This window comes from Urtica dioica, chromosome 9 (genome assembly GCF_054948205.1).
Source record: "Urtica dioica subsp. dioica isolate 48M chromosome 9, U.dioica_male_clone48M_v1_H2, whole genome shotgun sequence".
Lineage (NCBI taxonomy): Eukaryota > Viridiplantae > Streptophyta > Magnoliopsida > Rosales > Urticaceae > Urtica > Urtica dioica.
The window spans coordinates 17,269,994-17,281,891 of NC_142764.1; the positions used below are offsets into that span (position 1 = coordinate 17,269,994).

Genomic DNA, 11,898 nt, shown 5'->3' on the forward strand with positions numbered 1-11,898 from the left:
CATTCGGTGGACGAAGTGTGTGCCATATTCGAGCCGATGTACACCACTCTTCGATTAGTGGACACTGAGGTGCATCCCACGATGGGATTACTATACTACTGTCGGGGATGATTCCCCCATATAACCATATTAATGCGGAAAAGTGATTAATTACGCTAATCATGAGCTAATTAATTCAATGATTATATGACAAGATCTAGATTTACATTAATTAAAAATTATACGAGAGCATATATGTCAAGCAACCGAAATAAGAGTAAACGAGTACTTACATGGGAAAATAACACATTTATACCCTGTGTTTTAGTGAAATGTCGAGTTTAACCCTCAGTTTTCAAAAATGTCGAGTTCATACCCTCTGTTTAACTAAAATGACGAAATTATACCCTGAAATGAATAACAGCGTCACAAATCTCCCTTTCATTGATATTAACTCTTATATAAGAAAAATCGAATCAAATCTAAATCAGTACCCTAATTTCCAAATTCTCAATTTTGAAATAAAAATAGCCTTAAATTGAAATTAAATAATAAAACTCATACCGCCTAAGAAATGACTTCATTCCGTGTTCGAATTGTAACTCTAAATCTTGGATTCTCTGTTCGAATATGCGATTTTGATGACTATCAACTATCGATGTTTACCCCTTTGCCTCTTTCTGTGTTCTTCACGATTAAGAAACTGTTGTTTATTTTTTAGTTTTTAAATAAATTACATATATGACGCGAATGAATAAAGATAATTGGTGTTTATATTATAAATATTATAGTCAACGTCAATGAAAAGTCAATAAAAAGAATATTTGTGACACTGTTGTCTATTTCAGGGTATAATTTCGTCATTTTAGTTAAACAAATTGTATAATTTCGTCATTTTAGTTAAACAGAGGGTATGAACTCGACATTTTTGAAAACTGAGGGTTAAACTCGACATTTCACTAAAACACAGGGTATAAATGTGTTATTTTCCCTACTTACATTGATTTTCGGTTCACGAACTGAAAGCTTTCACAATCCGTCTTCGTCTTGAACGTACAAGCCTCCACACGATCAAATAAGGGACTCTACTTCAAGGACTCGATGTGATGACATCTTAGTCTTTCGAAACGTAATCTCCGAGACGAATAAGAAAGATGAATGGGCACAGTCTTTATCTCACTAAATCACGAAACTATGTGTTTCGAGATCTCTCTCTTATTTTACTAAGAATGGAAACGAATTTCCGAGGGGAGGGAGAGGCAGATGCACGGCCAAGGAGAGGCTAGGATGCACGAAATTTTCACCAAATAATTGCTTATTTTTGTCTTCTTATGAACCCCTATTTATAGTAGTAAAAAGAGATATTAATGGAATCTTCAAGAATATTTTATTTCCTTTTATTGTGTTCACACTAGTGGATTAAATCTAGGCCATTGAATCTCAACAAGTGAATCATACTTTTTCTCTCATCCATCAGATCAATATCTATGGGATATTATTCTCTATTTAAATAGAGAATATTTTATTTAGTGAGAGAATAAATGGGAATATATTATTTCCCTTTAAATATATTCTCATATATTCTCCTAAATACTTTCCTTTAAATAAGGAGAAAATATAGGACAATATCTTATATTATTCTATCTCCTTTATTTAAACAACTAAAGAGAAAATATTGGTAAATACCAATATTGAAAAAGTCGAATTTTAGGCACACGGCCAAGGGGGATTTGCGCAACTCCTATGCCGAAATTCCCAAATCCGATTTTCATATTTTGTGCAAGGCCCAATTGTTTAAAACTCAATTAATCATTTATTTACTTGGTCCAACAATAAACAAATAATTAATAATTGTTTATTTACTTGATCAAACAATAAATAAACAATTCTACCATAAATATTTATTTAATTCTGCGAATACCTGTTTTCCAGAATTAATGTTGTCAATCACAATTACAGCAAGTGAGATTAATAATGATAAACATTATTATACAAAAGTTCTTATCCGCCTTTATCAGAGTCGAATCGGGGACTATGGACCTAGTAATAGAAGCTTAACAAATCCGATGAAAAAGACGAAATAGTCCTTTATCTTTTTCCATCGATTCGTTTAATCTTGGTCAAATACTCCACCTTGTAAGCCAAGACTGAACTCTCCTTTATACTAGAATTATATTTACTCATCGTGACGAGTGTCCACTGATATAGTCAGTTCGTGATCAAGATCCTCCAGGTTCAACCCGTGTCAAGAGAAGTCAATTTTTCCGTTATACTTCTCTTGATACATATCAGCCCTAAGCATTGTTGCTTCCCCAGCGAAAGATTATTTCGAACGTTACTTACTTCGAAAGTGCGCGCAATCTATCGGTTCTGGAATCAACCCTTAGGTGAGAGAACATTAACCTTCTTTCAGGAAGACTGGATTCCGTATCTGTAAATTATTTCTCACTCGAATTATGCTCTGAGAAAACTCCCAAGACATAAGCTGTGATTAGCATGAATAGCCTTTTAGCGAATGAGTCAAAGAGCTCAGTAACATAACCCAGTGTCCATGATCACTTCAGGATTTAGATCAAGTCTCATTGTGACCATCATAGTGGCCTCGGTTAGTGTGTCGTAACGGTCCTTAAACGACACATCTACACCAAGACCTGTCCGGGTCGTACACTTACCACAAGTGTAGAATGCTTCCACATAGTGATCAGCCTTCACACATGTGTTCCACATAGATGACTTTAGATATAGTTTTCCAGGCGTATATCAGTCATCGACCATGTTTTAGCACACTGCCCGAACTCAGTTGCCCAGCACGTGACTCAATTAGATACGGAGGCTATGGAATAATGAATGTTTAATAAATCTCATTAAATAAGAAATAACGCTTTCAATTCAAATAGATAATAAATGTCAAACTTTATTTTATTAATAATTTCAACAAGAATTTACATAAGTATCTTCTCGTGGGCAAGAATTCCTAACAACTACGTCTTCCACGAGATGAAAAAGAAGTTGGAAGCGATGAGTGGGAAGAAATGGGTTGTCGACATCGTGAACCACAGATAGAGTACTCAAATGGAACATCCACTACACATTGAAGCTTTCTTCCTAAATCCAAAGTTGCTGTTTAACCCCGATATAACCATGAACAATACTCACATGGCCTCTGTCACAAAGGTTTTCGACTTCTTGCATCCGGATCTTGATGGGTCAACTCTTGGGAGAGAGGTATAAAACTATAAATTGTTACAAGCTATATCACATTATGAATATATGAGTCTTATTTGATTTTCTAATTACAGTTAATCGCATTTTGAGACGCTCGAGGGGACTTCTCACAAAGAAGTGTTGTTTCGGCACGAGGCACCCTTTGTGCAAGTAAGCTTGTGAGATGAATTGTATGCATTAACTATGTCATGGAATGGTAAGAAAGGACATGATATGATTTATGTCACATGACTGCATGTGAGTGGTGGGAGCTTTACGGAAATTGGACCCCGACTTTACAGACGTTGGTCATTCGAATTTTGTCACAAACTTCATCCGCCTCCGCTTGTGAGAGGAATTGGAGTACATTTGCCCTCGTCCACACAAAACAAAGGAACCGTCTAGCGTACAGCAGACTCGAGAAGCTTGTTTTCTGCTCATACAACATGAAGTTGCAGCTACGTGAAGCAACTCGGATTCACGACAACAACCTCAACCCGATAGATCCTTTGGATATCATTGAACGAGCTTTCGAACGCTCGGGGAATGACAATGAGGGAGACGACGAAATGCTCCACTGGATTGACGAAGTTCACATGGACGACGTCAACCAGAACCCGGATCCGACAGTAGCTGAAGCGGCTCGAGAGCATGGAGTTGATCCGGAGTGAGTGCTGAACGAGGACGTCCAACCTCAACGCGGATCCGGAGACAGTTCGGATTCAGATGGCGGAGGTTTAAGCCGTAGATCAAGCGGAGCAGGTGGAGGTGCAGGTGATGGTGGATCAGGGGGAGGTGATGGAGGTTCCTATCGGTCTGGGGGTTCCTTTACTGCTGGAGGCATCTCATTTGGTGATGTCAGCGGTGCTCAACTTGGATACGCACCATCGCAAGAAGATTTTGATCGTCTTCATCACCCTGCTTTTTTTGATTCAGGATACGGGCGCGGAGGTCAGGGCGGAGGTATGAATGATGCCATGTCATTTACGTCTAGCAATGACGTTGATGACTTGTCCTACAACTTTGGATCGGTATCAATTAGTCCTTAAGGCACAGAGTCATCTTATGATGACGGATCTTCCAGTTACAACCAGGACGCCTATGCATCAACTCACGCTCCCGAAACGGTGCGACCATATCCAGGTTATCCAATCTACTCCATGTCTGTTGTTCATCTCAGTATGAGTACGACTATCACTTGGACAGGTACTTTCGTGCATGTGCTCATTATATGACTTGGTATGATTACTGTATGACCGGTGCATACGGTCGCTTTGAGTAGTCATTTGTATTCCTCCTTTGTTGAATTTGTTGAACTATAGTATTTGATGGATTGTGTTGAACTTTATCATTTTGGTTTGTACTATTGAACGTACTTTTTGTTGTGTTTGTAATTTGATACTGTGTTGAAACAGTCTACACTATTTTTAATTTTATGAATTTTATCCTACGTACTTTGTATGTTTTTTTTTTTGTATATTTCTTTTCTGAATTCCCCTCGGTAAATATGGTATTTGACGGTATTCCTCTACGGTAACGGTAAGTTCAACGGTACCGGTTCCCTTTTTTTTCCCCGCTTCCCCCGGTATTCCTTTACGGTACGGGGGGTTACCAGTAAATTCGAAAACTTGGAACGGTAACGGTAACGGTATTTCGATCCTTGGTATTAGCAAGCCAACAAAATAAAAATAAAAAATAGTATAACATGGATAAAATAAATTTTGCGAATCCGCATCCATTTTGTGAATGGTAAAGCGTGACATGCATACAAAAAATAATAAAATAAGAAAAATAGTAAACTTAAACGTTTGATATTGCTAAATAGCCAAAGTTTGTTAAATATTAGGTAAATAGCCATAAATGATGACGTGACTTAATATGACAGTGGCTATTTACTTAATATTTACGACTGTAAATATATAAAATTGTTTATTTACCTAATATTTACCAAACTTTAGCTATTTAGCAATTCCCAACGTTCAAGTTGACTATTTTGCTAAATTACAAAAAAAAAAAAAAAAAATTTGTCATTGTCATATATGTTAATAAAATTTTAGCCTCCCCTAAACAAATTTTTTGGCTTCGTCCTTAGATATTCTAATTAAGTAAGACCTCATGAAGCTCTTCTGGTATGTCGCATCTCAGACGATCAAGAAGGTCAAAGTACGCCACGCTCAGGAGGTTACCTTGAACAGCCTCGCTATAGTTACTCCGAGAACTAACCCACTCTTAAAGGAAGAAATGAAGGAAGAAATATACGTTCAGCAAACTACTAATTTGTGTTGTGATATTAAGGAGCTGAAGCTTATTTGCTATACTTAATAACTGAATTTTGTAAAGTTTGATTTTAAGTGGGTAATACATGTACATTGTAGAACAGATTGTGTAATGGAAGAGCCAACATTTTACAATAAAAAAGGCGTTGTAACATTAGAAAGAGCTGCCTACAGAAGAGTTTGAGCTTCAACTTGTAGCTGCAATTTTTCACCTTGATGGTGTTTGTACCTGAACGATCATGCTATGACCTCGATCGGTCAGTTTTTATGCAAAAGTTTAATAAGATAGTTAGACATTAAAAGAGACTTAAAAAGTATTTCAGGTTTGTAATTTGCATCTTGTTTGTGCAGGGTTAAAAAGATTTGATATATTTGTTGAACAATTTGACATGCATTTTAGTTAATGTAATGATTCGCGAATGAAGACTTAAAGAGCACAGCGCATAACACAGTTTGATATATGACCGGACTTTATGACTACAATTGAACTATAAGATATGACGATGTTTTAGTACAAGCCAAAGTTTGGTTAATTTGGTGTGTTTTGTCCCATTTAATTGTTGAAATTGTATACATGGAGCGTACTAGGTTCGAGAATGGTTTAAAGGCTCGAGTTAAGAGACAAATGATTGCTTAATACGGAGATTCGTGAGTATCTTAGACTCGGGTCGACACCTTACGTGTTGTTTCCTCAATTTTTCTTGCATGCCTCGTCTAAAAGTGATTTCCGATTCCTTTTCATTGAGAGAAGGAAAGGAAGTGAACTATGAGGCCATTGAGAGATGTTCTCTGAGCACTCCGATGTTCAAAATTAATCTTTTTGTTAAATGTGAAGTCGGGGGTGTAATCTCGTCTTTACGGTTAGAGATAGATAGTGAGGTGAGAGAGGAATACTTTTGAATTGGAAAGGCATTTTTGACAAAGTGCGCTTAAGTAAGAACGAACTTACCTTAAACTTTGGACGTGGAGTGATTTATTTATAGACTAGATGAGTGTAAGAACGAACTTACTTTAAATTTGGTGGAGTGATTTATTTATAGACTAGATGAGTGAGACCGAAGGATGACGCATGATGAGAGGGCCAATGTCAAGGCCTATCAAGAATTCGGGGCAAGCACAGATGTAGTACTTTTGAATTCGACTCGAATTTCATTGACTGCTACAGGATTAATAGATTAAAAATATATAAACAAAAAAAATCATGTTCTTTAAAATTATTGATGTAAAATACAAAACTACAATATATATATATATATATATATATATATATATATATCACACTAATTTGAAATTGAATGAATTTTAAAGATATGAAAAGAAAGAGAGAAAGAAAAAAAAAAATGTATGGAACAATATTAGAAATTCAAACAAAGCCAAATGTAATCCGACCTACCTTTTTATTTATTTATTATTCTTGATATTTGAAAGTTATTTAACAGAAAAAATTATAAACCAACTATAATCCAAACGATTTGGTTAAGAAGAAACATAAAACTAGAAAAATTAAATTTTGAAAGCAGTGTTGGAAGTTTTCTAGTGGCAAGAAAATCTAGTTGGATTTATGGGTAATTTGATACAATTACTAATTTATTGACTAGTTTAGTTTACTCTAAGTTAGGGTCAGTAGCTAAAATTGAGCATTTAAAAATCCGAGTCTGCATTATCAGCGCGAAACGTCGACTGAGGAGCGCGTCGGTGGTTGACGCATTGTGTCACCTCAATTTTTTAGCTTTCTCTTCAAATAATTTCTGAATGACTTCAAATTGTTTCACTAAAACCTTCAACACCTGAAATATCACTAAAACCTACAAAATATAATCAAATTACTTGGAAGCTAGTAATAAGTGTAAATAAATCACACTTATCAACATCTTGTAAATAAAATTTCATGTAATATTACACATGCTTAATGAAAATTCATTTTTATTGAACCAGCTGTGACATTTTAAATTATCAACTACTTTTGAACAAAATATTCATTAAATCATTGATAATTGTATTTGAACAGTTAAAACATATTTATAACCATCCCGAGTTAGTTTTTATTGGGGTTAATAGTACGACTTCACGTGTACATACTAACATGGCACTGATTATTATTTAATATTTTTAATTTAAAAAATATTAAAAGACGATAAATGTAAATTGGGAATTTGTGATGTTCACCATTCTCGTTCCTTCTTTCCAATTTGTTAATTCTTCTTTTTTTTTTTTTTTTTTTTTTTTTTTTTTTTTTTTTTTTACAAACATCTCAGATTTTTCATCCTTAATGAAGAAAACTCCACACGAAAAATATTATTGTATCCCTTCAATTTCTTTTTTGTTTACTTCCCAAAAAATACTCCGATTTTCATATTTAAAGTTTAAACAACCAACCAAACTTTTTGAAATGAATAACTTGTTATTCTGGCTGGCTATAGATTTTGGTTTGAATGATTTGTGCTAGTCTTATTTAGTCTAGCCGTGGTGGTTTTATGTTTTTTTTTTTTTTTTTAAAGTTCTGCTTGCTTTTTTTTTCTTCCAAAAATGGTGAATTAAGAAGCTAAGCAGTACAAAAAGATGGGGATATTTAATGAAGAGATAGAAAATTTATTTTGAAAAATAAATAATAATTATGATATAACAGGTGTCGTATTATAAATGGATCGTTATACACCAAAATTACTCAAGCTGAATAGCATTCCTCTATTTATAAACCTCATCAATGGGAAATATATCATTATTTGCGTTCGAAGTTAAGAAAACATATTCCAAAAGTTTCACAAGCAAACCTGTAAAACCCAATTTTTTATTTTTATTTTAGTTGTTTATGGTCATGCTTTGATCATTTGTTTGAATTGACCAGGCTGGCTGAGGTGGTTCCCTCACTCCCACATCACTCTCTCTCTTCTAACTTTTTTTTTTTTTTACTCTTTCTCTTTCCGGCGGTTTTCCAACCAAACCAACGGAAGGTGAAATACGCTCCACCACCATCACCATCACCAAGTCCTAATCATATGGATCATTTTGAGTATAAATTTTACCCGTGGAGTCGCAGCCGTCCGCCGAAAAAGCTCGGCCAAAGTCGGAGAAAGGTGAATTCGGGATTGAAACTTCTTTTCGATATATCTCCTCCGTCCGAGCCTCAAATGACATGATTCTTTTTGCATTAGCTTTGTTTTGAAAAGGTCTACGGATCTAGAGAATTTCATTTTTCAAATCGGACCGAAATTCGTTTTTCGGAGCATCGCCGGTAAAACAGTGAGAGAAGTTGATTTGTAGACTCAAGCTCACTTGTTTGGCTTCATTGTATAAGTGGTGAGTTAATATGTGAATTGCTTGACCATTTTGACATAGATTCTTCGATGATATTGTTGTCTTGTGTCTATTTTGACGTGATACTATACTAAACTGTAGTCTTATTTTGAGGGGTTGTTATCGTATTTCTTTTTGTGGATGTTGAAGTTGTGACGTGTCTTTGTTATATTTTGAAACGTGTTTACATCACATAAGTGAAATTTTTGTTAACTTTTGAAACTATGTCCGATTTGTCTATTTATTTTGTCGTTTTGTTATGAAATTGTCAATGAGTTTGTTTTATTTTATTATTCTACTAGACAGTGTTACAAAACCTCAAAGTAATATAGTAGTGAACGTTATGAATTAAAAATTGTTTATTAGGTTACAAAACTATTCATGCAATTCAAATGACTAATTAACGTGTCTTCTTTAATGGCATCACGAGGTACGTGCTGCAGCTGAAATTCAGTTCACCCAATCCACACCAAGAAACTCCATTGCCGTTGTACAAAGCTAGCAGATCAAGTGAAGGCCCAACGAAAATAACATTATTGTGAAGCGTAAAATTAGGATGGACCCAATACTAATGCTCATAGCCTCGCTAAGCTATTGCTATTACTTGGCCAAAAAAATCCCAAAGGGCAAACCAAGGCTCGCGTCTCTCATTCCCGTATTCTATGTCTTTTCACGTTTTCCATGGACTTTCTCGTCGGCTTTCGGCCGAGGAATGTCTTCCTTCTTCGTCACGTGGATCACTTCCTTCAAGCTCATCCTCTTCTGCTTCGACCGCGGTCCTCTCGCTGCCGTCGACGCCTTCCCCGACTTCGCGTTAATCTCGATTTTGCCACTCAGGCTCAGAAAAACCGATCACCACAATCACGCGGACGATCACCCTCGGAATCCGCTTCTCTCTCTGTGCTCGCGGTACGAGGCCGTGCCTCTCATGAACCGTCCGTACTTGGCCACGTCGCTGAAGGACTTCTGGGGCCGGAGGTGGAACCGGATGTCCTCCGACATTCTGCGCCAGACCGTTTACGACCCGGCCCGGGAGGGCTTGTCGGGCCTTGCGGGCCCGGGCCTGGCGGGCCCGCTGGCGATGGTGGCCACGCTGGCGGTTTCCGGAGCCATGCATGAGATTGTGTTCTTCTACATCACGTGCGGAGGGAAGCCCACGTGGGAGGTGGGACTGCTCTTCGTGTTGCATGGGATTTGCATGGTGTTGGAAGCCGGGTTTAAGCGGGTGGGTCGGGTCAGGAAGTGGGGCCCGATACACCCGGGTTTTTCCGTCGTTTTGACGCTTGGGTTTGTGGTGGGGACTTGCTATTGGCTCTTGGTTTTGCCCGTGTGGAGGAGCGCCCGAAGCCAATATGAATGCGTATTCTAAGTATGAAGATAGTTTAAGAGTTGACATCGAATGATGTTGTTACGTTAATTGTTAAGCATGGTTTTTTTTTTTTTTTTTGGCATATTCCAATTTCTCTACTCACAATCAAAGGACGGATCCAAGTAGGCTAATAACAAAAAAAAAAAAAAAAAAAAAAATCTTAAAGGGCTAATATAAAATAAATGTAAAATAGTTAAATAATAAGAAATGCTCACAATAATAAAATTATAATAAATTACATAGCAGATATTTTTTCCTAAATTAAACGGAACATTTTATTAAAAAAAAAAAAAAAGTGATTCCGGCATAGATATATACATTTTGAGCATCTATTTTAACTCTTCTAAAATATTAATAATTAATTGTTAAGGAACCGCAGTTAGATTATTATTAAAATAAAAAATATATATATATAATTAAAAAGTATTATTACACTTGTATATTCAACAATCTAGATGACTAACAAAATACTATTAAACGACTAATTTGTCTTCAATCTAGAACAAATTATTTCAAACACAACACTCATTTTAACCTGGAATTTTATGCATATTTTTGCCAAAATATATTTGAATTAACCTGGAATTTATCATAGATACATAGGGATAACGAACATACAATTTTTAAGAATAAACTATATCAAATAGAAATGGCTATCTTAAATTAAAATTATAATCCATCTATTGAAATATTAAAGATATAGCTTAATTTACGTCTATGTGTCAGTACTGTATTTTGTCTTAATTTTGACTATTTTTTATTTATTTATTATATACTTAAACTCAAACTTTTAACATAAGGTCTAAAGTGGCCATACTCTCTGTTTTTTAAAATAAGGATCTACAAAATAAAAAAAAAATCACACAGATTAGAATACTCAAAACGTTAGATTTGCAATTTAACTAGCCAACGATTTGAACATGTTTAGAATCTAGGCAAGTTTGATGAAGTGGCCTCAATAATCAGATAGTATTTGTACATGGTTCTCCCTAGTTAGTATTTTCATATGTTAATTTTGGTGAATGACTGTTTATAAAAATAAACAAAAAGTTAACTAATTCTTTAAAATCAAGTTTGAAATCGACAAAATAGCTAAGGCGCCCTACAAAATAACTATTTGAAACTAATTATTAGAAAAATAATCAAAATTACATCATCAAACTTTTATTTTTTTTATAATGTAACTACCATTTTTGACTATTTATATAAACAATTCATCACTTTAAAAAAAAAAAATTAATCATCGAGTTAAAAAAATATTAAAATATAATACTTCCACAGTTGAGCTATTTTCTAATTTTAGACAAATTTTAAATATCTTAAAAATCTATTAATTTCGATATACTAATTAGTCAAAACACTTTTTTTAGGGATTGGCGAAAATATAATTAGCTGTGCACTATATTAAATGGCAAACTAATTAAAGTACAATAATTAAGAGTTTCAAATTAGAAAAATTGACAACAATAAAATCAATTGATTATCACTTATTAAAAATCAACAAAAAAAAAAAAACTAAATATTGGCACATTTAGTACCAAATGTGTCACATCGTGACAAATGTGTCACAGAATAAACTAATTCGTGACCGATTTAGTATTAAATGTGTCAATATTTGAGTTTTGGTTTATTTTTTTATAAGTGTTAAGCAATTGATATTATTGTTGTCAATATTCGTTCGGATTAATGATATTAATTATTTATCAAAAAATAATAATTAATGTAATTAATCTGAAACTGATAATCATATCACACTAACTAAATTTTATGTAACTA

General features: G+C 34.7%; 1 protein-coding gene across 1 annotated transcript; it reads left to right on the plus strand.

Moving 5' to 3' along the window:
• Window positions 1-9,309: 9,309 nt before the first annotated feature.
• On the plus strand, window positions 9,310-10,122 carry LOC149385386 (putative long-chain-alcohol O-fatty-acyltransferase 9). Its single transcript, XM_089626320.1, has one exon. It carries the CDS (start codon window positions 9,310-9,312, stop codon window positions 10,120-10,122), a length of 813 nt encoding a protein of 270 aa, XP_089482446.1.
• The last annotated feature ends 1,776 nt before the right edge of the window (window positions 10,123-11,898 follow it).

What these genes read in the sequence shown, in the direction of transcription:
- LOC149385386 (XM_089626320.1), top strand. Translation starts at nt 9,310, where the DNA reads ATGGACCCAATACTAATGCTCATAGCCTCGCTAAGCTATTGCTATTAC.